The 26,149-nt window shown below is 43.5% G+C and overlaps 2 protein-coding genes across 6 annotated transcripts; both read left to right on the top strand.

Moving 5' to 3' along the window:
• The first annotated feature begins 856 nt into the window (after nucleotides 1-856).
• LOC116865495 (zinc finger protein 19-like) lies at nucleotides 857-15,221 on the top strand. Its single transcript, XM_032853710.1, is given in 9 exon segments — nucleotides 857-889; nucleotides 3,781-3,902; nucleotides 4,450-4,572; nucleotides 4,616-4,619; nucleotides 7,169-7,528; nucleotides 7,530-7,696; nucleotides 7,698-7,875; nucleotides 14,609-14,779; nucleotides 14,850-15,221. Coding segments are annotated over 9 exon segments (1,530 nt in total).
• On the top strand, nucleotides 4,483-26,149 carry ZNF19 (zinc finger protein 19). Of its 5 annotated transcripts, none has more exons than XM_032854014.1 (6): nucleotides 4,483-4,568; nucleotides 14,684-14,849; nucleotides 17,316-17,380; nucleotides 20,506-20,560; nucleotides 21,087-21,200; nucleotides 23,903-26,149. In XM_032854014.1, exons 3-6 carry the CDS (start codon nucleotides 17,348-17,350, stop codon nucleotides 25,003-25,005), a joined length of 1,305 nt encoding a protein of 434 aa, XP_032709905.1. In that variant the 5' UTR covers nucleotides 4,483-4,568; nucleotides 14,684-14,849; nucleotides 17,316-17,347; the 3' UTR covers nucleotides 25,006-26,149. The 5 variants fall into 5 exon arrangements, with proteins under 5 accessions (XP_032709905.1, XP_032709902.1, XP_032709901.1 ...); XM_032854011.1 differs by having other exon boundaries at nucleotides 20,437-20,560; XM_032854010.1 differs by having other exon boundaries at nucleotides 20,434-20,560; nucleotides 23,903-26,148.

Genomic DNA, 26,149 nt, shown 5'->3' with positions numbered 1-26,149 from the left:
TCAATAATATTTTATATAATTTTCTTTACATAAATTTGTTATATTTCTTACTAAGTTTATTCCTGGGTTCTTTTTTTTTTTTTTTAGATTTTAAACAAGCTGTTACATTTTATTTGATTTTATTTATTTATTTATTTGACAGACAGAGATCACAAGTAGGCAGAGAGGCAGGCAGAGAGAGAGGAGGAAGCAGGCTCCCTGCTGAGCAGAGAGCCCGATGCGGGACTCGATCCCAGGACCCTGGGATCATGACCTGAGCTGAAGGCAGAGGCTTTAACCCACTGAGCCACTCAGGCGCCCCACAAGCTGTTACATTTTAAAATGTGTTTAGGTACATGCTAAAAATTTGAACAGTTCAAAAGGTATGGAGTGAAAAGAAAGTCTGTTTTCTGTCCTGGATTCCAATTTCCCAATCTTCCTACACCAGAAGCAGCTTCTGTTGCCAGTTTCTCACATAGATTCCCTGGGTTCTTTTTTCAATGTTTGCTTTGTTTTGCTTTTGTTTATTTATATTTTTGCCCTGCTGTATTGTTTTTACCGAGGAGAGAGAGCATTACCTAGTGGTTATGAATACAGCTCTTGTGGCCTAAAATAATTACTTAAACTTTCTAAGTCTCCTTTCTTTGTTTTGGTAAATGAGAACAATGGTTTTACATATCCGCTAGTATTATAATGAATATAAAGTGTTGAGTTCTGAAGCTGGCACATTGCAAGCCTAGAGAGAATGTCAGTTGTTATTAGCAGCTAATATAGGTTTGCTCGTTTAAAGGAAGGTCACTGACTGGGCCAGGCTCACTCTTGGTTCTCTTTGCTTCTTCCCTCAGCCCCTGCCCTTCATTGAGAGGGAGCCAAGGTGATGGCAGCCATGTCCCTGAACGCCTGGCACCAGGTGAGCTGTGACTGCCTCAGATCCATCAAGAAATCTTATTTGAAGGAAATGGGAAATAAGAGGAGTGATCTGGGCAGAAATGTTAGAGCCAAAGCAGCAGGAAGGCCCCGCTTCATCCCCACAGCGTGACTGGACAGTGACAGATTGAGCAGCCAGAGACCCCAGCGTCCAGGAAACAATGGCTGGAGACGGCTAGAGAGAGTGAGGAATCAGAAGTACAGCCTCTGAGGATCTCTGCTGAGCTGGAGAGCTCCCGGGTTCAGTAGGGACCCCGACACAGGGATCCATGAGATAAGAGACTTAGACTGGTGGTGGAGGTATCCAGCGTTCAGTAGGAGTATTCAAGATCAAGGTGGCAAGATTCTTGGGAGGTGGGATCAGAGGGATGGTAGGAGAAACAAAAGAAAAAGGGAGCCTATAGCGTTTGTCCTCCCAAAAGAGAGCAAAGTTAGAGGCTCGGGATCAGTGAGGAAAGAATTGGTTCCAGAAAGGGCACATGAATGTCTGTCTTGAGAGTCAGTACTTCTGGTTGAGGCCAGCAGCATGCGGCAATATGAAATGTGGTACTAGGTGACAGGAAATTTAATTTCAGAGGAGATCTCCATCAGCCCTCAGGGGCACTGTGACTTTGAGCTAGTCACCTAACCTCTTTGTGCCTCAGTCGGCCTCATCTGTCAGATGGCAACAGTGCTGCTCATTCCAGGTTAGGAGAAAGATTCTGCCAGGTGCCTTTCAGCTCTGCAGTTTGCTGGGTTGTTGAGTGCTGCTTGATGGGCTCAGTCTTCTTCAGGCTTCTTCATGTCGCATCTCGCCATCCATGATCCTATCCCAAGTACCATTCCCAGATCATCCATTATCTGGGTTCCTTTCCATTAGTATGGCTTTGCCTGGAAGCCTGATCTCGATGCATCAGTTTATTGTACCCATTGTACCTACCACTTCTCCTGCACTTCCTGATAATTGCTAGTTTCCCCATGCTACTATCCATGGTCACTGTTTTCAGATTTTTATCATTGACTCTTCACTCTCCTTTGTCACCTTGTTCATTCAATCCAAGTTCTTTTGTTCCTATCTCAGCACCCATTTGTCCCTTCTTTGGCTTTCCTGATTTTTTTGAAGATTTTATTTATTTATTTTTGAGAGAGGCAGAGAAAGCAGGAGTGGGGGGAGGGGCAGAAGGAGAGGGAGAGTGACAAATAGACTGCCTGCTGAGGAAGGAACCTGACACAGGGCTCAGTCCCAGGACCCTGAGATCATGACCTGAGCTGAAGTCTGACATTTAACTGACTGAGCCACCCAGGAGCCCCTGGCTTTCCTGATTTTATCATCCCTTTCCTGGATATTGTCAGCAGAGCCTCTCAGTAATTTCGTTTGTCTTCAATCTTGGGCCATCCTGTCCTCTAACATTTATTGCCTTTAAAACTCAGGCTCAGGTTCTTGAATTTGAGTTTGTTGTTGTATGGTGATCCATCTAAGTGCATTAGCTCACAGAGTTGAGGTGTCAGATTCGCATTTTATAAAGATCTTTCTATGTGCTGGACAAAGGTGGACTTGGAGGATAAGCCTGGAGTCAGGGATCGTAAGTCGCCATGGTCCAAAGTACAGTTGCTGAGGAGTTATGGGTGATTCATGATGTTGCATAGGAGTCAGATTCAAGAAATATTTAGGAGAGAGAATAGTCAGGATTTGATTACTGATTGCTTGTTAGAACTAAGCAGTGACTAGGGAGATAGTTGAGAATGATTCTCAGGTTCCCATCTAAGGGGACCAGGCTGAAAGTGTTGCTACTGGCTGAGACAGGAAACCAAAATAATGACCAGCATCAGATGTGAGCACTTACCATTTGTTTCTCCTTGTACTGAGCAGGATTAGAAGCACTTTAAGGGAGAGCGACGGGTTCAGAATTGGACATGTCAGAAATATAACTGGCATGTGGGTCATTGACATCTGAGGCAGGCATGTGACTGATGATGCCGGGACCACATGAGACCTTGGAGTGAGGATCATGTTCACATGGGGAAGGCACCAAGGAGACAAGAAGGACCACATCATTGTGCTGTCTGGGAAAGAAGAGTTTGGGCTGGCAGGCTGTTTGATTGGCAGAGGACAGCTTATCTGAGAGGTATAGAGACAGCCAAGGAGCCACCCAGCAGCAGTTAGAATCAGGAAGCATTTTGTCCTAGGAAGACTGCCTGGAGTTAAAGAGGCTCTCCCAACACCAGAGTTCTTTCTGAGGGAGGGGCTCAAGCAGAGGCAGCATAGCCCCCTTTTGTGAGAGTGGAAGGGTGGATGGCACAGCAGGGTTCTGTATCAGGTGAGGGCTTCAGAGGGTGGGGCCCCTTTGGACAAACCATGAATATTATCAGTAGGTGGCTGTAAGGATTGGGGTAGGCAGGTAGATGCGGACATATAGCAGGGCTTGGTGTAAGTGCAGGGAGCAGGATGGGTAGGCTGGACTCTGATCAGGAAAGTGGGGACGGCAGCAGAGACATCCCTGGGATGTCACCCATGAGAAGTATAGTTGGAGACCAATCATCTGTTCATAGAGTGTCTGAAAGACCAGAAGGGCATGTGCAAAAATGAAGAGGGTTTACTTCAGGGAGGTGAATTTGTGAAAGATTTTCTCGCTTCCAGTTTTCTATATTGTGACATTGCCTCTTATAATAGTAAGTCTCATGCATAATTAGAAGCTGCTCTGACAGTGAAGGGAGTCTCAGAGTTGCTGGTTGTAGGTGTGGTCATTCATTAGCACTCAGCGCCTTGTCCTTTTACTCTTCATTTCCTATCCATCATGGGACTGTCCCTCAGAAACTCACAATGTCCCCTGTGCTCCACACTCTGGCTCTGAGCCAGATGATTGGCTCTGGGGCAGCAGGAACCTCTTGTTTTAGGAGGCGGTGACTTTCAAGGACGTGGCTGTCTACTTCACCCGGACAGAATGGGCTGGCCTTTCTCTTGCACAGAGAGACCTGTTCAGGGAGGTGATGCTGACAAATTATGGGAACTTGACTTCACCTTTGGGACTCAGATGCCTAGGACGAGGGTAGGGTGGATTGTGGTGTGACTCTCATAACCTTTTACATATTTACAGGGGCAAAAACTGCTATACCCTCAGCCTCAGAAGATGTCAGGAAGGGATGGAGGGAGAAGTCTGAGGTTAGTTTGGGTCTAATGTGGATTGGCCATTCTCTGGTGAGAACACTTCCCACCATACGAGTTCTGTGCAGGGCACCATGGGAAAGAAGTATCTTCTGTTGAAGGTAGTGCCTTCAGTTCTCCCAGTGGTCTAAAGAAGACTTCCCTCATTGCTTTTCTTTGCTTGCATGTATCTCACAGGATTTCACTGACAAACTTTAAGTGATTTTTCATAAAGAGGTCACAAATACTCAGTTTCCTTTTGATCAAAAATCTTGGGTTCCCCATTTTCCAGCCCACTTCTGTGAGCCTTATCCTTACTGAGCTGCTTTGGGGTTTCCTCCTCTGACTGCATACACAGCCTTATGTGGTATCTCAAGAACACTAACATGAGACTCCCTTCCAGTGCCATTTTCTGCTTCCTTTTCAGGATACCCAGTTTGCAGACTTGCCCTGATCTCACTTCTGGAAGGAGGGCATTTGCCTTGGGGTCTGGAGCCATAGGACGATCCCCCTGCAGAGGGTACCAGTGATGTCTCTAAAGGTAGGTGAGGCAGGTTTAGAACCATCAACCATAGTCCTTTGTTAGAGGCGTGTTTTGCCAGTTTTTGAGCACTTGCTGTGTGCTAAAATAGCACTTCCTTGTTTGAGAAGCTCTGGAGGATACCAGTTACGGAGACAGAGTTAGCTAAAAAAGAGTTAAGTACTTTTAAGTACTGTTAGTATATTGTTGGTATATACGCAGCAGGCTATGGGACAAGCAGGAAGGGTTAGACGAATTCCCACCTCGAATATCAGGTGAAACTTCTTCAATGGCAGCCCACATGTTCTGCATGCAGCAGATAAGAACACATTGCAGATGGGTTGGGAGAAGATAATCTGGCTGGAGGAAAGGAATAATATAAGATCCAGTATCATTCCTGGCACAATATAATATCTGGAAAAGGATTAGTGTCTGGAATATATAAACAACTCTGAAAACTCAGCAACAAAAACAAATAAACAACCCAGTTAGGAAATGTGTGAAAGGTATGAACAGACATTTCACCAAAGGGAACACAAATGAAAGCATGCTTGACATCATTAGCCATCAGGGAAATGTAGTTGAAAACCACAGTGAGATATCACTACACCTTGATCATGTATGTCACCATACAATTGTGGAGAGTTTCATAGTTTGATGTGCAGGAGAATTACCTGGGGGTGTATTTTAAAATGGACATTTCGGGTGCCTGGGTGGCTCAGTGGGTTAAGCCTCTGCCTTCGGCTCAGGTCATGATCTCAGGGTCCTGGGATCGAGTCCCGCATCGGGCTCTCTGCTCCGCTGGGAGCCTGCTTCCTCCTCTCTCTCTCTCTCTCTCTTTGCCTGCCTCTCTGCCTACTTGTGATCTCTCTGTCAAATAAATAAATAAAAATCTGTTTAAAATGGACATTTCTGGGGCCAACCTGTGAGCATTCATTGTTCTGTCTTTTTAAGTAAGTGTCCAGGAACATAGGCTTAGGACTGAAAGCCTAAGCAGGACTTCCTTTTGTCTACTTCTGTACAGTTGACATGGTGGCCACTGGTCCTGTGTGCTTATTAAACTCTTAAGCAATTGAAGGGGGGGCTGATTCAAATTGAAATATCCTCTAAGTATAAAATACCAGATTTTGAAGACTTAGTAAAAAAAAAAAAAGTGTAAATGATCTCATTGATAATTTTTATGTTGACTTCATGTTGAAATAATGTTTTAGATTTATTGGGTTAAATAAAATACATTATTAAAATTAGTTCTACCATTTTCATTTTACTTTTTTAATGTGGCTCCCGTAAAAACAAAATTACATATGTAGCTTTTGTTTATGGCTCACATTATATTTCTTTTAAACAGCCCTACTCTACTACAGAGCATATCCTTAAGCCCTCTTATTTAGCCAGCCATGCATAGACATCGTTGGTGTGTCTAGAAAAGCCTAGAACATAGAGGTTGTGGCAGATCTGAAAACCTGAAGACTTCTGTCCTAGGGAACTTATTGCATGGAAATAGGAAATGAGAGAGCTGGCAAAACAACATGGAGCAGGAGGGGGGACCCCTGCCACAGTGACCTTGCCACTAGCGGCATATGACATAAGCCCATGATTGCTATGTTTTAAAAATATTAGCTGGACATCATATATAATTTGATTGGACTATGGGGGATATTAAGGTATAAAATCCTGTTACATTGTTACTATATTGCAGTTAGTAATTTCAGAGGCCTGCATAAAGGTAGGGACAGGGTGATGCAGGGATAGAAAGGATTGTAGAGGTGTCAGGGTAGCACTGATAAAGCTTATCAGTAAACATAAATGAGTCTTGATATGGTGACAAGCACAGTAGAATTATCCCATGAAATTTGAGTTTCTCTGGAACATACAGCTCCCTGGGTATAGCAGGCTCTTGAGAATGCAACTGTGATGTTGGGACAAGGTCAAGGCTGGGATTATACAGGGTGTCAAAGTCTGGAAACCTAGGCAGGCATACATAACAGTGTCAAAGACATTTTCAATCTATTAAAAAATACATCTGCTTCCAGACTTTATGATCACCCTGTATATGTGAGAGTCCTCCAAATCCGTGGTTCTCACTAGGGCCAGCCACTTTTGTTCCCCCAGGGGACATTTGGTAATGTCTGGAGACATTTTTGTTCAGTATACAAAGGAAGGCACTGTGCGGTCTCCTGGGCCTCAAAGCAAACCGTGTTCTCCCCCTTTCTAAGTGGTTGAGCAGTCCAGCAAGTCCCACAACAACACATACTCAGCCATTTCTAACAGTTAGATGTCATATGCACAACTCTTATAGCTCACCAGGTATTGCTTCTTTCTCTTAGATTCTGTGTTTCTTCCTCTGTGAGCATTTTCAAGCATTTAAGTACTATGAAGTCACAAGTTATTGGGGACATACAAGGGACAAACTCAAAATCTCATTTCCTCTTCCACTGCTACTATTTTCTGCCTCTGTGATATTTGGCTCTTCCAGTTTAATAGGTTTCTGTCTCTGGCAGGCTACGTGGAGGTTGGGATAGTAATCTCCAAAGGCTCTATAATTTTAGTGCTCTATTATTTCCAGAATAATTCTTAGGTGGCATATGTCTTCCATTTCTCATGTCTGGAATGTTGCCGAGACCAACATTGACAGTGAGTCCACATCAACTCAGGGAATTTCTGAAGAAAGAGATGTGATGATATCACATGGGCTGCCACAGAGTGTTTCTCCGGAAAGTGACTTTCCAGAGACATGTGAACCAGAGAAACACCAGGAAATCCCCACGGTGAAAAATATTAAAAGAAAGGATGAGAGTATCCTCTGTTCAAGGAAACGCTTCAGATGTGAGGAGTGTGGGAGATGCTTCACCTTTTTTTCTTACTATGTGAGACACCAGAGAATCCACCCTGGGGAGAAACCCTTTGAGTGTAATGAGTGTGGGAAATCCTTTAATGGCAATTCTTCATTAATTCGGCACCAGAGAATCCATACTGGAGAAAAAAACCTATCAGTGTGAGGAATGTGGGCAAGCCTTTAATAGTGCAGATCTGATCAGGCTTCAGAGAGTCCACAGTGGAGACAGGCCCAGTGTCTGCCAGGAGTGTGGAAATGGCTTCCACAGTAGTTCTGAGTTGGTTATACACCAGAGTATCCACACTGGGGAGAAACTTTGAGTTTAATGAGTGTGGAAAAGCTTTCACTGTTAAGTCAACACTAAGTAGGCATCAGAGGATCCACAGTGGAGAGAAACCATATGAGTGTCTCAAAAGTGGGAAAACCTTTGGAACTTCCTCCCAGCTACATCATCATGCGTATGTTCACGCTAGAGAGAGACCTGTCCTGGACGTCGGTTCCTTTGGCCTCCCAGCATTTTTTACCCCCTTTTCATGGCGATTACCCGCCTGCTTTTTTTATTTATTTTTTCTTTGGAAAGCCACTCAGCTCTCACTCAACAGTTGATGTGGTATGTAGGTGAAGCTCACTACCCCACTGTAGGGGTGCAACATGTAGCCTAGTCTAACCCATCTATACTGTTCCTTCCCCTGCCACAGTGTTGGGTTTAGGTGACGAGGCCCATCTAATCAGGTGCTGAACCTACCAGGAAGCAACATTTCATTCTGCTGGACTCGGGTGTTAGCCTTGATCCATCATGAAGGGTGAGAAGAGGCTAGTCCTGCATATAAGAGAGAAATGCAGAGAATCGGATCTACCTCTGGGTGTTTCAGTGACCTGAATCAATAAATTTCAGGTTTTTGCTTAAGTAGTTTTGAGTTGGATTTTCTTTCCTTGGTGATACTGAGCCATTTCAATGTCTCACATGTTTCAAAGCCTTCAGAGTTAACATAAACTTAATTTGGCATCACTAAGTCCAGGGTATGCAGAAACCTTTCATACGTATGGTATGTTGGAAACACTGTAGCTGTGATTCTGATGGTTTGTGCAGAGGCACTCTAGTATGAATGTGGGAAAGCCATTAACTCTCAGTTAAGGCATGTTAACATTCAGGTATCCCAAATGAATGGAAGTTACAGCAATTTAAGCGCTGAAATGAAAATTTCAAGTTACTGTAAGTGCTTTTCTTTGTTTTAAGTAGGGTCCATGCCCAACATAGGACTCGAACTCATGAGCTAAGAAGTCACATGTGCTACTGAATGAGCCAGCCAGGTGTTCCTTCAAGTTACTCAAAAACTAAATCTTGGGGCACCCAGGTGGCTCAGTCTGTTTAGCATCTGTCTTTGGCTCATGATCTCAGGATCCTCGGATCGAGCCCCACATCAGGCTCCCTGCTCAGTGGGAAGCCTGCTTCTCTCTCTCCCTCTGCCGCTCCCCCTCACTTGCTCCCTCCCTCTGTCAAATAAATAAAATCTTTAAGAAACAAAACAAAACAAACAAAAAACTAAATCTCTATCAAGGAATATTCTGTAGGGAAGATGTATGTATTAAATGGAAAGCCTTGTTTACTTTCTACTCAGTTTCTGACAGAAGCGGATGCTGAATTTTTTTTTTAAGATTTTTATTTATTTAACAGACAGAGATCACATGTAGGCAGAGAGGCAGACAGAGACAGAGGAAAGGAAGCAGACTCCCCGCCGAGCAGAGAGCCCAACATGGGGCTCGATCCCAGGACCCCGAGATCATGACCTGAGCTGAAGGCAGAGGCTTTAACCCACTGAGCCACCCAGACGCCCCGGATGCTGAATTTTTAATCTTATTTTAGATCTTACCGGATGTTTCCTTTTTGACCTATCTATAGTTAATTATACTAGTGTTTTCCTAATGTTTAGTCATATTTATATTCTCATAATCCTAGTTGGATATGGTAGTACACGTTTCTTTATATCTTGCTGGATAGTATTTGTTAGTATATTTAGGATCTTGTCATCTATATTCATATGTGTGATTGCCCTGTAATTTTTTTTCCATCTTTGTCAAGATTGGGAACTGAGTTATATGAGAGTGCTAGAAATAGCTAGGAGCTCTTCTTTTTCTGTACATTAGAACAGTCTCAAAAGCCTAGCAATTATCTGTTCCCTGGAAATTTGGAGAAAAGTCCACCTAATAATGCTGGCTGGGCCAGCCGCTTTAGTTGGGGGTAGCGTAGAGGACAAGAGATCTTTGATTACTTTATCAGTTCCTTCTATGGCATTGATCCAATTACACTATTTCTTCTTGAACCAATGTTGGTAATTTATAATTTCTTACTGACATTTACAAATCATTAGTCCTGCCTTTTACCCAGACTATCCTATTTTTTTAAATATTTTCAATATATGTTCCTTAGCATTCCTAAATCTGTTGGTCAACAAAATCTGTATGAAGAGTTTTTATTACTCATACATTTGCATGCAAAAGCTTGACATTCATCCTTATAATGCCTGGAATAACATGGCTGCCATGACCTTTGATTTGGCTAGGGGACTCTAATAACCGAGGAAATGGCCTTGGTTATCCATCTACAGCAGGGTTCCTCAAACTTGACACTGTCAACATTTGGGACCTGATGATTTTTTGTTGATGCTGTCCTGTACATTGCAGGATGTTTAACTGACCTCTCCCCACTAGATACTATTTGTAACACTCTGCCTGATCCCAGTCATGAAAATCGAATTTTTGTCCCCTAGAGAGATCGTAAGGGTATATTTTTGTAAAATTAGGAGCAAATCCTCTTCTTTGCATGCATGTCAATCTGTGCCTTTTTTGTCCCATACCTCCCCATACTATCGTCTGGTTGTTGGGACAGTTCTCAATTCCATATTACCTTGCTGTCTGCAATCTTGCCTTCAGAAGACAACTTTCTCAACTTCTTATTTGACAGTAATTTCCCCAGTGGGGAGGACATTGGGAGGTCATCTTTTAGTAATGGACTTAAAATTGTGCAGAGATACCAAAAGTGATTCAAGCAAGGAAATGGTTGAAGTCACTTGAGTTAAGGTGTGTTTGTTTCAATTGTTGCCTCCCCAACAGAATATTAGCCTTTTATTGTTATAGCTGTTCTTTAATAAACACTAATAACCAGTACATTGTGTGTGCTTTCCTATGCTAGGTAATTCCCATTAACTGGATCCTCCCAGCAGCTTTTGAAATAGATACTGTTACCTTGTTTCAGTTAGGAAATTGAAGAACAAAGAGGTTAAGTAGGTTGCCCAGAGATACAGCAAATAAGTGTAAGAGCGGAGACTCAAACCCAGGCAGTCTGACTTAAGAGCCCTTGCGCTAACCATTACCCAGTATTGCCCTCCTGTCTCCACTGCTTGTTTTTTTTTTTTAAGCTTTATTGTATGATTGACATATAATTAAGTCATTTTATTCACTTCTGCAAAAGGTTTTGCTGGGATTTTGATTGGATTGCTTTTAATGTATAGATGAATTGGGGAGAATTGACATCTTAATAATATTTTTCAGTCAGTGAATACTACATCTCTGTGTATTAGGTATTCTTTCATTTGTCATTATTTTATAGTTTTCAGCATGCATATCTTGGGTATATTTTTAGATTTATACCTAAATATTTCATGATTTTTTGTGCTATTGTAAATGGTACTGTTTTTGAAAATTTATTAAAATTGTATTTGTATCATAGAAAATATTACTATTAGAAATTTCAGTTACCAACAATTAATTTTTTTTCTTTTTTGTACCTTGACTTTAATTCTGTGACCTTGCTAAACTCACTTGTTAGCTCTAGGAAATTTTGTAGATTCTTTGGGATTTTCTTTTCTTTCTTTCTTTCTTTATTTGACAGAGAGAGGGAGAGACAACACAAGCAGGGGCAACTGCAGGTGGAGTTAGAGGGAGAAACAGACTCCGCACTGGCAGTGATCCCCACATGGGACTCGATCCCAGGACCCTGGGATCATGACCTAAGCTGAAGGCAGATTCTTTTTTAAATTTATTTTTATTTTTATTTTTTTAATTTTTTCAGTGTTCCAAGATTCATTGTTTATGTACCACACCCAGGACTCCATGCAGTAGGTGCCCTCAATACCCACCACCAGTCTCACCCACCCACCCACCCCCTTCCCCTCTAAAACCCTTGAAGGCAGACTCTTAACCAACTGAGCCACCCAGGTGCCCTGGGATTTTCTGGGTAGACAGTTATGTCCTCTTGCAGATAGTAACAGTTTTATTTCTTCCTTTCCAATCTGTATGCCCTTTCTTTTCTGGCCTTCCTTGTACTTGTTAGTACAGTGTTGAATAGTAGTGGTAAGAGCAGACATACCTGCCTTGTACCCAATCTTGGAAGGAAGGCATTCTTTTTTTTTTTTAAGATTTTATTTTTTTTAATTTATTTGACAGAGAGCAATCACAGTAGAGAGAGAGAGAGAGGAGGAAGCAGGCTCCCTGCCTAGCAGAGAGCCCAATGCGGGACTCGATCCCAGGACCCTGACTGAGATCATGACCTGAGCTGAAGGCAGAAGCTTAACCCACTGAGCCACCCAGGCAGCCATGGAAGGCATTCTTTCTATCACCATTCAGTATATTTTCAGCTGCAAGGAAACAATCCATACTAAATCCTATGTCTTTGTAGCCACTGCAATAAAACATTGAGTTTTAACAGTGCCTTTTTGGGCAGCCAAGTTTTGTGTGTGAAACTTAAGTTCCACTATAACTTCAGTCCATTTGTGGCCAGGCTTTTCAGAGAGCTGGGAGAGAAGTTGATATTTCCCCCACCACTTTAAAGTCAGGAATAACAGCAAATGTGTCATGATCATATGCTATATTCTGGGTCCCCCGACTTACAGTGCTCTTAGTCTAAATTTAAGTTAGATAACATAGGAGTTAGAGGGAGAGCCGGGTATTCAGGCCATGAAGTGACCAAGACAGGAAGTGGCCTCTATTGGAATCTGAGGAGTGGCCAAGGCTTTAAGATAATTATGTTTGATGGTAGATACCACAATAGACCTGGGTATGAGTATACATTTTCTTGTAGGTGGTACAATAGAACAGTACCAGTTAGCTATTTATTAATCCTGAAGACTCAACTGGAATACCGTGTGGGCAGCTGGGAGTGGAAATTACTCATCATTTAAGCAAAAAGGATTTCAGGTGGCTAGCTTCTCCCCATTCTAATGATCCTAAGGACATTGGATTAGAGTCTTGGACAGGGAAACCCAGATTGCAAAATCCTACTGAGTTTCTCTCTAAATATCAAGAGTAGTATGCACTCTGGTTCATAAAATGTGACTATGCAGGAAATAAGTAACACTGCTTAAGTTCTAATTCTTCCCCATAAGTCACCTGTGACAGTAATTGTTCACCTGCCATTCACCTGTGACAGTAATCTTGTTAAATTTACTAAATAATTTGAAGGAAAAAAAGACTTGCATAAAAATCAATACAATGTCATGGAGAAACAGGGCACCTAAGTTCAAGCCTTGGTAGGACACATCTGCTAATGCTCATGGCCAGGGTTGAAAGATGGCGTAATATGTAGTTTGTCCAAAGCACTTCAGAGTACAACTCAAATCACACTGTCTCTCTGCTTGGAGTGGTCATTTATCAGAGATAGTTGAGACATTTCTCCTCATTGGGGTAGTCTTTTGTTGTTGTTGTTGAGTTTGTGCAGATTAAAAGTATAGCAACCCTCTTCCCCAAGCAAAAAAATCAAGCTCTTCCCGAGTCTTGCCACTCAGTAAACACATAGGTTTCCATTATTCTAAAGACTAATAAAATTACCAACAATAAAGACTTTGTTTGTTTTGTGTCCAGATTTAATGGACATTATATGAGTAAATGCCCAAAATAGGCAAGTCTGTAGATCTGAAAGTAGATCAGTAGTTGTTTGGGAATGGAGGAAAGCTTCACATGGGGGTTGTATTAATTTTCTGTTTGCTGCTGTAACAAATTACCATGAACAGTGACTTAACACACACTCTATGTGTTTATTAATTTATCTTATAGTTCTAGAAGTCAGAAGTCCAAAATGGGTTTCACTGGGCTAAATTCCAAGTGTTGGCTAAGGAAGGACTATTTTCTTGCCTTTTGTAGTTTCTAGAGGCCACTTTTCTTGGTTTGTGGCTCTTTTCCTCTAGCTTCAAAGCCAGCAATGTTGGGACAAGTTTCTCTCAATCTGTTACCTCTGTGGTTCCAGTGACCTCTTCCAGTGATCTCTCCACTTTTAAGGACTCTTATGAGTATACTGGGCCCATCTAGATAATCCAGGATAATCTTATTTTCAAATCAGCTGATAAGCAATTTAATTCCATCTGCAACCTTAATGTTTCTTTGTTATATAACCTAACATACAGGTTCCAGACATGTTTGAGGGGACATTACTCTGCCTATCACAGGGAAGATGGAAAGTGAGTGCTAGTGCTGACGGTTACAGGGTTTAGTTTTGGGAACGATGAAACTGTTCTAAAACTGATTGTGGTGATGGTTGTGCAATTCTTTTAATATGCCAAAAACTACTAAGTTGTATACATTAGTGTGGGATATGAATTACATTTTAATAAAGCGTGTGTGTGTGTGTTTTCAGTATTTCTAGAACCAATTTCTGTAATCTTCCTGCCTGAGTCCAGCTCCTCTTCCTGAATTCCTGAATTACCTGAGTCTTAGTTAATGACACCTTCATCTATCACGTCACCCAAACTTTATGGCTAGAATAGATTGCTCCCTTTCCTCATATCTGTTATTTGATCTTTTTAAAAAAAAATCTCCACTGTTTTCACTTCCTAAATAGTTCTAAAATAGTATCCCTTCTCAATCCTGGTCTTTCTTAATGTGACTGGATCTTTACCCCTGAGCACAGGGGTATTTTTTTTGCCTAACTGTCTCTTTGGCATTGTCATGACATCTGTGGACCACTCTAAAACTAGTTAATTAAAATACAGTTAAATGGCTTTAAAAAAAAATCTGGGATACATTAGTATATGTGTGCCTTTACCACTGTGGTGAAATGAAATGACAAAATCTAAAGGTGAGCCCTAATAACAACGATGACAATTTCAAATTAGGGATGAGAATAGTTTATATTTTGAGATACCTGCATTAACTGTGATATGATATGAAAATATCTGTGATTTCTATTGGTGACAAAGTCACAGGTACTGCTGATAGTAATGTGGTATGTTGCCAGTACGTAATTGAAGGAAATGCTAAATTTCGGTTAGAGATCAGCGAAAACAACAGTCAACTTTCTCCGCCATTCAAGGTCTCCGAGGACCGCAGGTTAAGAAGCCCCCGCCCCCCGGGGCCCGAAGCCTGGGGACAACCGAGCGGCGCGCTCCGGCGTCCTAGAGAGGAGCTCGTGAGTCTCGGGCGACGGGGCCCGGCAGGGACGCGCTTCCGGTCACGCTGCACACTGCTCCTTTTCTGAGGTGAGTGGTGGGCTTTGTCGCCGGGCATCTCTGCTAGGGACGCACCCTTCGCCCTTGGAGGAGGCTGCCTCCTGCGTCCCGGAAACCGTGTCGGAGGGAGGCGGAGGCTGGCTACCTGCCGGCCAGTGCTGCCTTCCCTTGGGTGGCTTCGCTCGCCCCAGCCCACAGCTGCCGCTTTGGGACGAAGAGCTGTGGACGGAAAGTAGGCGCTCTGTGTGCGCGACACAGCTCGCCCTGCCCTTTGGCCCCGCCACTACCTACCGAGCCGCTGCCTGGCAGCTGCGGCTCCAAGTTCCAGGCATGCGGCTGGAAAGGAGCCAAGCGTGGGCCCCACCCTCCGGGAGCTTTCAGTTTAGTGGGAAAGTCACATAGTCATCAAACGTGATCGATTGACGCCACCTGCTTGCAACCCGGTGGCCTGTTGCTTTCCGGCTAAAGACCCAACTCCTTAACTTGTGCACAGGTCCCTGCATGGCTCCATCTTCTACAGCTGTACACTGTCGTTTTGCAGCACACTCTTCTTTGGCCATGCTACAGCCTTCTTGGCTTTTCGCCTCCAGAACATGCGTTTTTAACTTAGTTAATTCCTATCCCTAAGTCTTCCCATCTATGATAGGTTTCCCTGGCACAAGTCACAGTTGTGATCTTTGTTATTTATGAGTATCTTTGATTTGTATGTATCCTTCTTTTAGTCAAGACAAAGCTTCATGACAGAAGGTCACACCCGTTTTTCCTCTCTCCACTGTATCTCACACTTGGCCTGGAGTGAATGAAGTATACGATAAATGTTTGTTGAGTGAAGAAAGCACAAATTAATGCAAATGTATAATCTCAAACTGGGAGAGGTGGTATACAGTAAAGGGAACACGGTATGAGTGGAGATTCTAATGTGAGAAGCTAACCTGGTTTGTAGAGCACAATCTGAGGGATGATCTAGTATTATCTAGGTGAGCTAGGGTCAGGCTGCTGGAGAGTATTGTAGGCAGACCGTATCAGTTACAAAGGTCCTAAGTTGGAGAAGAGTATTCATACAGAGGCAATAGCGGGTACAAAGGCCCTGAATTAGCAGAGTAGAGGGAACTGAAGGAAGGCCAGAGTGGCTAAACAAAGGAGGGGGTGGCACAAGATGAGGCCAGCAGGAAATGACAGCATGCAGTGAGGTTAGGGAGGATAGTGGCTTTGGGGCAGAATATGACTGCTTAGTAAGAATACGAAGTGTCGGGGCACTTGGGTGGCTAAATTGTTAAGCATCTGCCTTTGGTTCATATCCTGATCCCAGGACCCTGGGAACTAGCCCCCTCTTCAGGCTCCTTGCTCAGCAGGAAGCCTGCTTCGCGCTCTCCCGCTCCCCCTGCTGGTGGTTCTGCAGAGTCTTTCTCTGTCAAATGAATAAGTAAAATCTTAAAAAAAAAAAAAACAACAAACAAAGTGTCTGTAGGGGATGATATAGTTAAAGTAATAACCTAGCATTTTGGCATGGTGAGGTGGCCTTTCATGGTCCTTTGCTAATCAGTCACCACTGGGTCCTAGAATGGAGTGGTGAACAAAAAGAAAAGAAAGACTTACTCTGCGATTCTTTTCTCTCGATTTTCTTGGTGACTATTCCATATTAACATCAGAATCACTGTATCAGGCTCTAAAAGATCCTTTTGGGATTATTACTGGAAGTGATCTAGTGTAGTTAACTGAAAATGTGACATTTGGAATATGGTACATCTGGTTGGAATCCAGGTTCATCTACCACCTTGTGACCTTGGTAAAGAAAATTATTCTCATAGCCTTGTTTTCTCATTTGGGAAAAAGAAAATTCAGAGCATTAAAGTGGAGACTGAATGAATTTTACATCCAATAACTTTTTTTTCCTTTTTAGGTTTCTCTGTAAAAGTTTTGAGTTTTTAAAAATTTTTATTTATTTATTTGTTTGACAGAGCACAAGAGTGCAAGCAGGGGGAGGATTGGAGGGAGAGGGACAAGCAGACTTTGCATGGAGGGGTGGGGGGGGGTATTCAACGTGGGAGTGGATCCATGATCCCTAGATCCTGACCTGAGCTGAAATCAAGAGTTGGATGCTTAACAGACTGAGCCACCCAGGCTCAGTTTATTTTTTAAAAATAAAGGCCTGGGTTTCCTCATCTTAGGTTTTGCTCTTTGGTCTTTGCTTGTTTTGCTCTTTGTGTACTCCTGTTCCCCCTTTACTTACATCTTACCCAGGCCAGGCAGAATGACTTGATGGTGGTACAGGCTCCGGTGCCTGAGGGCAAGTTACTTAATCTTTCAAAATCTATTTCTTCCGAAGTCACACTTCATTTTATGGAGTGGGGTGAAGGAAGAAATACATGCCACTTCTCCAATGGGCATTGGATAAATGATGGCTGCTGTTGTTATTGGCCACAGGTTTGTTGGTTTAAAGGAGAGCCTTTGACTGGGCCAAGCTCACTCATGGTTCTCTTTGCTTCTTCCCCTCAGCCCCTGCCCTTCACCGAGAGGGAGCCCAGGTGATGGCAGCCATGCCCCTGAACGCCTGGCACCAGGTGAGCTCTGACTCCCTCAGGTTAGCCTTCAGAGATCTAATCTGAAAGAAATGGGGCACGAGAGGGATAATTCTGGCAAGACTCTTAGAACCAAAAGATGCAGGAAGGCATCTTTTCTTTCTCTCCTGTAGGACTGGATGTTGGGGAGAAAGTTGATGGTAAGGGGCTGAGCAGCCAGAAGCCCGGCAAACACTGGCTGGAGGAAGTGTCCAGGGAATCAGTGGTCTCCTGTTCTCTAGCTCTCTGCTGAACTGAAGAGCGCCCAGGTTCAGTAGGGACCCCCATGGAGGGATCTCTGAGAATGAAGGACTCAGGTTGGTGGTATAAGTATCCAGTGTTTGGTGGAAGTGATCGAGATCAGTGAAGTTTCAAGGTTCTTAGGAGGTGGGGGCAGAGGGCAGGCAGGAAGAAGACAAGAAAAAGTGGCTCCTAGCCTTTGTCCTCTTAAAGAAGTTTGGCTTCATAACCAGGGAAAATATATCATCCTCAATGTCACTGCTGCTGGCTAAGGTGAGGCACCAGCAGGCTGTGATGGGGGAAATCTTCTGCGCTAGGATGGGACACCTGAATTTAGGGATCCCATCAGGACTCTGTGAGTCTTGAGTCAACCAGTTGAACTCTGTATTCTGATGGACTTTCATCTGTAAAGTGAGCATTAAGTACTTTACATTTGTGGAACTGGGAAATTGATTTCTTGAGTTGTAGTTCACTTTTTAACTGGGGAGTTGCTAGGTTTTGATTATCATTTCCTCTTCTCGGGACTTATTTATCCAGTAACTTAACATCCATGAACCATATCCCAAGTCCCAGTCCTGGATTTCTGACATCTTGTAGGTCCCTCTCCCTCACTTTAATCGATGCAGTATCTTCCCGATAGCTTCCACCCTCTTCTCATCTTCTGTAAGTGCTGGTGAGTCACTGGCACCACCATAGCACACAGTCCTCATTGTTTCCAGATTGTTGACTCATTCTCCTTTGATACCACTTCTAGAGAGGCACCAAGTCCCAACTCCTCCTGCCTGCTATCTCTTTCACTTGTTCCATATTTTATATTGCCATCATTCATGGTTTATCATTCCTTTTCTGGGATTTTTGTTGGCAGATCATTCCAGCTAGTTGCTCTGTGTACAGTCTCATGCCTTCCTCTCACTACTTATCACCTGATGAAGCTCAGTGTCCTGAGCTTTGATTTTATCCTCTAGTCCAGGGTTCTCAAACTTTAGTGTGCTCCAGAATCATCTGGAGGGCTCATTAAAGCAGAAATTGCTTTCAGGTGGGGCATACCAGTTTGCTTTCCAAAGGTTTTCAGATTCTGCTTCTGTTCCTCCTCCTCCTCCTTTCCTCTTCTTCCCCCTCCTTCTCTCCCCCACCTCCCCAGTCCTATTCCTTCTCCTGGTCTTCCTCCTGCTGCTGCTTCTGCTCTGGGGAACCACACTCTAAGAACCACTGTTGTAGTTAGTGCTGACTCATTAAGTCATTGAGTTTAGCGGGTCATGTTGTCATTTTAAAATAGATCATTGTATGTGCTGGCTGAGGATGGATTCAATGCAGGACAGCCTGGAACTGGAGCTGTTTAAGTGTCGCCGGCTGTTGAGCTAGGGTACTGATTGTATGATGGTGTAGAAGAGTCAGATTCTGGAAATATTTGGGCAATGAAACTGGCAGGATCTGATTACCAGCTGCATATGAGAAATGGGGAGTGACTGGAGTGAGTTAATCTCGGGTAAATTTCAGGTTGTTGTGTAGGTGTCCGGGCTGAAATTGGTACTGTTAACTGAGGGAAACAATATTGTCGCTCATTGTGCCGATTAGTTTATATGAGTTAGAAAAGCCAGTTTTGGTTGGAAGATAAATTTGGTGTAGTTGATGGGTCAGGCATATTAGGTCACCAGGGAGTGCTGGAACTAGTGGAAGATGGGGATCTGCAGAATCAGTTGAGGCATTAGAAAGAGGATATTCATTGCATGTTCAGGTAACCAGGTTGATACTAAAGTCTAAGGAGTAGGTAGAGGGTCTAAACCAGATGCTGGCACTTTCCGGGGAGGTAGAGCTGGGGCCGTCAGAGAAGGGAAAGGAGGGGCTGTTGAAAAATCTCGAGACTTGGTTGGTAGAAGCAACTGTAGATTGTCCTGGAGGTATAAAGAAAAGCCCCTAAAAGAGCTGTCCAGCAGCAATTTGATTCCAAAGGCAGATTCTCCCAGGAAGACCCATCAGGAAGTCCATCAGAATAGACTGCCCCAGGCGGCACGAAGATCTCTGCTAGATGTTCTTAAGCACAGGCAGTATAGCTCTTCAAACACAGATCGGGATTGGATGAGACAGGCTCATCAGAGCAGACCATGATGCTCTTCTTGTGAAGGTGGGCTTGAGATTTGGGGCAGAATGAGCACTTGTGGGCGCCTGGGTGACTTAGTTCGTTAAGCAACTGCTTTTGTCTCAGGTCATGATCCCAGAGTCCCGGGATTGAGTCCCGCATTGGGCTTCCAGCTCCACGGGGAGTCTGCTTCTCTCTCTGAGCTTCTCCCCTCTCGTGCTCTCTCTCACTGTCTCTCTCTCAATAAATAAATAAAATCTTAAAAAAAAATTTAAAAAAAGAATGAACATTTGTCAGGTACAGATGGATTGATTACCTGGGCACTGAGGCAGTGAAGGGGGAACAGGTAGGTCCTGACATGCTACCTGTGAGTGGGAGTCTAGATCGATTGAAGCTAATGTCCATTCATAGGTGTAACAACAAAATATTAGAAGTATTTATAAAATCAAAGAATTTGCTTTGGGAAATTTAATTAATGGGAGATTATCTAAGGTTTTTGAATGTTACCATGTTATGAAATATTATATTTCATGTCCTAATGGAAGCTCTTCTGTTAATGAAGGAAGTTTTGGATTTTTGGTTGTAGAAATAGTGATTTAATGGTCCAACATCCAGTTTCTTCACTTTTTCTCATTAGCAGTCCCTATTAGGACCCCTCACTCATAGTGTCCCCTATGCCCTGTACTCTGTCCCTGAGTCAGAAAATTGGCTCTGGGGCAGCAGGAACCTCTTGTTTTAGGAGTTGGTGACCTTTAAGGATGTGGCTGTCTACTTCACCTGGACAGAATGGGCTGGTCTTTCTCCCACACAGAAGGCCCTATACAGAAGCGTGATGCTGGAGAATTATGGGAACTTGACATCCCTGGGTAAGGCTGCTTTCCTTCTGGGACTCAGAGCTGTGCTTTCCTGTTTCCTTCCTTGTTCTCTCCTAATAGGCTGGGTGTGCAGTGTGGAGAGGGAGTGGTTGTCTCTGGTATCCTCCACTCTGGCTCCAGGGCTAAAACCAAATGACCCACTTCAAAGGTTGCTGGGTAGGGAGAGATCTTGGGTCAGTTTGGTCGCAATTTATGGAATTGCTGTCCCCTGGTAAAAGTATATCCCATCTTCTAAGGGGCTCTGCACAGTAAAGAGTACATAGTTTTTATTGCCAGAGCTAATTTCTTAGCTTGTCTAGGGAAGGGTGTGACCCCCTGTGTCTGTAGGATCTCACTAACTTATCTATTCTTTAAGTAGGAAAGGATCACAGATGCTTGCTTTCTTGATCAAATCTTGGCTTTCTCCAGTCCCGAGTCTTGTTCTGTGGATCTCGTCTTACCGAGGCCCTTGGGGTTTTCCTTCTTTTGACACATTGGACACACAGCTGAAAGGTGCTGTTTTCTCCCCCCTTTTCAGGATACCCAGTGCCCAAACCTGCCCTGATCTCACTTCTGGAGGGAGAGAATTTGCCTTGGGGCTTGGAGGCACAGGAGAAGCCATCTGCAGAGGGGACCAAAGACATCTGTAAAGGTAAGGAGGAAGGTTTAGAACTGGCAACTATGGAGCTTTATAGAGCACTGTATTTTCAAATGAACCGTGCTGGGAAGAATTTAAATAAATGGTTGATTTCTCTTATAAGTAAAATACGAAACCTTTCCCATTAATTTTAACTCTTAACAAGATAACAGGTTCCCCTTAGGGTTCATGTAGTTTTTGAATCCATTACTCCTTTCTGAGTTTCAGCTTTTCCTGTCTAAGTGGTTCCCCCTTCTTTGGACAAGATGGATTTGTTCACAGGTGGTTTTCAGCACTTGCCATGTGCTAAGCTTTGTTTAAAAAGCTCTGGAGGATACATGCTATGGGGATAGATGTAAAGAACTTTTAAAAAGTGTATTAAAAGCTGTTGTTTGTATATAGGTAGTGGGCTGTGGGAGCACAGCAGAAGGAGAAGTTGGAGAAATTACCATTTAGAAGCTCAAGTAAGCTGCTTCAGTGGCAGGTTTTATGTTCCAAATTTGACTTACAACAATGGATCCCATGTGGAAAAAAAGAAGGTAGATTATCTGGCCTAAGAAAAGGAGTAGAGGGTCCAGTAAATTGTTCAGAAGAATTTTGCAGTTTAATGTTCAGGGACAGTTACCTGGAGAGCATATTTTAAAATGGGTATTTCTGGAGCACTTATAAGTATTTGTCTTTTCTAGTAAGCGGTAGAAGAGCGTGACGCTTAGGACTTAAAGCCCAAGTAAGCTTTCTAGAATCTGAGGTTGGCCTAGTCTACAGTATACCCTGAACCCCTTTACTCAGCCAGTGGTGGGAATGAAGGTAGTTGCTGTGTCTTACTCACTCAGCCTTGTATGGGAAATCTAGAATGCAGGGTGTGTGGTGGATCTGAGGGCTTTATCCTTTTTTTTTTTTAGATTTTATTTATTTATTTGACAGAGATCACAAGTAGGCAAAGAGGCGGCAGAGAGAGAGGAGGAAGCAGGCTTCCCACTGAGCAGAGAACCTGATGTGGGGCTCGATCTGGACCCTGAGATCATGACCTGATCTGAAGGCAGTTTGAAAAACACTACTGTAAGAAAAAGTTGGATGTGAAGAGGTGATCATTAAGCCCCAGTGGACTTGAGGGTCTGCAGAAGGAAATGGTAATGAAGAGGAGGGATGATAGAGCTGGTAGAGCAGTGAAGCTTGGGGAAGGGAGGAGATGGCATGAGGGGTGATTGGGAAGCACGAGATATAAGAGGGCAGCAGATGGCTTGGAACGAGTGGGGGTAGAAATGGAAGGGAAAGACACTGAGGGCACTGCATCTGGGCAGCTTTGGTGGCGGTAATGGCTAGGAAGGTGGTGGCTTGGAAGAACTGCTGTGGGGATCCTGATCTAGATGATGGCAGATTATGGGGCAGCAGAAAAATAAACAGTATTTTGGTCATTGATTGCCCAAGTCCTGGTTTTATAAGTGAGCTCCCTAGTAGCAGGAACGAGGCAGGGTGTGAAGAGCGGACTGCCAGGTCTCAGTGGTGATCATTCTCTTCTATACCGCTCGTTGCCCTGTTCACTTCAGTCTCCAATGTCTCCTCTCCCACCGCCTTTCTCCAAGGGCTCTTACTAGTTTAACTCACACTTGAAGGATGAACTTGATTAATAAGCAGAAGAGTCCCAGGTAACCCAGATTAATGTTAAAACAAAATTAGTCCAGCATTTTACATACAACAGATTGACTTGGGGACACCTGGGTGGCTCGGTTGGTTGAGCATCTGCCTTTGGCTTGGGTCGTGATCCCAGGGTCCTGAGACTGAGCCTGGCATAGGGCTAGTTGCTCAGCAGGGAGCCTGCTTCTCCTGCTGCCTGCTGTTCCCCCTACTTGTGCACTCTCGCTTGATCTCTGACAAATAACTAAAATCTTAAAAAAAAAAAAAAATTAGATTGACTTTAACTGAGGTAGAGTGGCATCCAGTCTTGGAATACGAATGCCATTTTACAGGTGGCTGTTTGTCTTCTTTTTCTAAAATGAGAAGAACTGCTCTGCAGTCTTGCTGTATCTAAGTAAACTGTATTCTTCCTTTCCAAATAAAGTTTCTGCATGTTTGAGATTCAGACTTTTGTGAGAGTCTGATAACAAGACAGGAATTTCCAGCAATTTTAGGGAGTTCATTGTCCTCTATGAACCTGCAGTGAACAACTTTGGGGGGATGTCCTGCAGCTGAGAATCTCTGAGTGGGATTTTCTTCTCTCTCTGCCTTGTCACAGCCTAGTGCCTTTAATGCTTAGTGTCTCCAGGCTTTTGGGCTATTTGAGTGTATTAATTTTTTAAAAGAATCTTTTTCCTTCATCACCTTTGTATTCTGACTCTGTTCTTTTGTACATTCTGACTCTGAGTCTCGCCAGCCCCAGTGTCACCACTTGCTCTTAGGGCCTGTGCCTTTGCTATTTTGTAGGCCTATGAATATGGTAAGGTGGAAAGATAACAGAATGTACCAGAGAGAAGTTATTCAAAAAGTCTGGAGTCTGGAAAACTTTAGGAAGCAACCTGGTGTGTGCTGTGTATACCAATACCCTATCTCTCCTCGACTGTTCTCTGTGTGATATTTGGCACTTTGATTTTAGTAGCCTGGTCTTGCTAGCAGTCCAGTGTGGGGGTTGGAATAATAATCTCTGAAGGCTCTATAATTTCCAATACTGTTTTGTTTCTAGCATAATTCTCAGGTGGCATTTGTGTTTTATGTTATATTAGATACTGAGACCAGTGTTGGCAATGAGTCCACATCAACACAGGGAATTTCTGAAGAAAGAGATGTGATATGGTCACATGGGTTGCAGGAGAGTGCTGTTCATGGAGCCAACTTTCTAGAAGCCTGTAAACTGGAAAAGCACCAGGAAATCCCCACAGTGAAAAATATTAAAGGAAAGGTTCCAAGAATGCACTGTGCAAGGAAACCCTTCAGATGTGAGGAGTGTGGGAAATGCTTCAGTTATTTTTCGTATTATGTGAGACACCAGAGAATCCACACTGGGGAGAAACCCTTTGAGTGTAATGAGTGTGGAAAAGCCTTTAATGGCAATTCTTCATTAATTCGGCACCAGAGAATCCACACTGGAGAGAAACCCTATCAGTGTGAAGAGTGTGGGCGAGCCTTTAATGATAATGCCAATCTGATCAGGCATCAGAGAATCCACAGTGGGGACCGGCCCTATCTCTGTGGAGAGTGTGGAAATAGCTTTACCAGCAGTTCTGAGTTTGTTATACATCAAAGAATCCATACTGGGGAGAGACCTTATGAGTGTAATGAGTGTGGAAAAGCTTTTGTTGGTAATTCACCACTACTTCGACATCAGAAAATCCACACCGGAGAGAAACCCTATGAATGTAATGAGTGTGGCAAGAGCTTTGGAAGGACGTCTCATCTTAGCCAACATCAACGTATTCACACGGGGGGAAAGCCTTATTCTTGTAAAATATGTGGTCAGGCCTTCAATTTTCATACAAAATTAACTCGGCACCAGAGAGTCCACAGTGAAGAGAAACCTTTTGATTGTGTAGATTGTGGAAAATCCTTTAGTGCTCAGGAACAATTAAAAAGGCATCTGAGGATCCATATTCAGGAGTCTTCCTATTTATGTGATGCGTGTGGAAAAGTCTTCACTGGCAAAAGAAATCTTCTTCAGCATCAGAGAAGCCATACTGCAGAGAAAACCTATGAGTGTGTCAAGTATGGAAAAACCTTTAGGACTTCTTCCAAGCTAGGTCATCATGAGCATGTCCACCCTGGAGACAAACCTGTCCTGGACATTTGTCATTTTGGCCTCCCAGAGTTTTTCACCCCCTTTTACTGGTAGTAGATTACTGAATTTGCCTTTGGCTTTCGTCTTCCACTCAGGAGCAGGATGTGTGACACAGGCCTGGCTCAGCTGCACGTTCCTTCCCCTCAGCCGTGGCTGGTGGTTCAGATGTCAGTAGTTTACCCAGCGTGGTCCAGTCACAGCTGCAGGACTTGGCAGGAGTTACTAGGAAGAAATACTCTTCTTTTACCCCCTTCGTCTTAAGGCTGAGAGGAGCTCTTAGATTCTTGTGGAGGCTGAGGAGAACGTCAACACAGCAAAAGAGAAATCAGAGTTGAAGAGCAATCACCCTCGAAGCTTCTGTTTGAACAACTACATTAAACTATATCTGAAGCCAGAAATACAGCTTGGTTTTGAGTTCCAGTAACCAGTACAATTTAACTTTGTTTTTGTTTTGTTGTCTTTTTGTTCAAGCAAAGTTAGGGTAGGTTTTCTTCCCTTGCAAAAGAGCCACTGTAACAAAAATCTTCAGCAATAACAAACCTGGTGGAGAAACGTTTTTATGTGTATAATGTGTGGGAAAGTCTTTAGCTGTAGTTCCAGCAGTCCCTGTGATTGTGACAAGAATGAAAAACCCCTTGTAATGCAGGGGCCTGGGCTACATCAGGCACCAGCCATTTAAGCTCTGTTTCAGTGTTAACTGCAAAACTCTGTCTGCGTCAAGGAGTCCATTCGCAAGATTTAAGTCGTGACTTCGAAACCAATAGCTACTGCTCTTAAGGCTTTCATTTTGTTCACCCAGTTTTTATGTGGAATGGATGCTTTTCTAGGGATTAAACTGGGAAGTGCCAAGCTGTTGTAGCATTTACAGCATGCCATTTACCAGTTTGTCTAGAATAGCATGCCCACCGTGCCCTTTGATTTGGTCGGTGGGCCAAGGAAATGCTCTAGTTCTCTCATAAGAAGGAGTGCTGAGGTGTCTCAGTAGGAAGACAAAGAGCTGGCCCTTTTACTTAGGGGGTGATTGTGGTCACACTCCAAACTTACCTGCTCCCTAAAGTCTGGCACCTGGTGGCTTCACTGCCCCTTCCTTATTCACCAGCAGTTGAACGAGCAGTTGTGTCACATGTTTGGATTGACCAATTAGTGGTAGGCTGGGGGAATCACTTAACTTAAAATTTGAAGTATAATATACACACAG

Source organism: Lontra canadensis, unplaced genomic scaffold (genome assembly GCF_010015895.1).
Source record: "Lontra canadensis isolate GAN:19392208 unplaced genomic scaffold, GSC_riverotter_1.0 scaffold8, whole genome shotgun sequence".
NCBI classification, from domain to species: domain Eukaryota; kingdom Metazoa; phylum Chordata; class Mammalia; order Carnivora; family Mustelidae; genus Lontra; species Lontra canadensis.
The sequence above is the reverse complement of the archived record's forward strand: the minus strand, read 5'-3'. Positions and strand labels throughout refer to the sequence as shown.

What these genes read in the sequence shown, in the direction of transcription:
- ZNF19 (XM_032854010.1), top strand. Translation starts at nt 17,348, where the DNA reads ATGGCAGCCATGCCCCTGAACGCCTGGCACCAG. An exon ending in CCCTGAACGCCTGGCACCAG is followed by an intron (nt 17,381 to 20,433) that starts GTGAGCTCTGAC and finishes CTCTTGTTTTAG; the next exon opens with GAGTTGGTGACCTTTAAGGA. An exon ending in TGGGAACTTGACATCCCTGG is followed by an intron (nt 20,561 to 21,086) that starts GTAAGGCTGCTT and finishes CCCCCTTTTCAG; the next exon opens with GATACCCAGTGCCCAAACCT.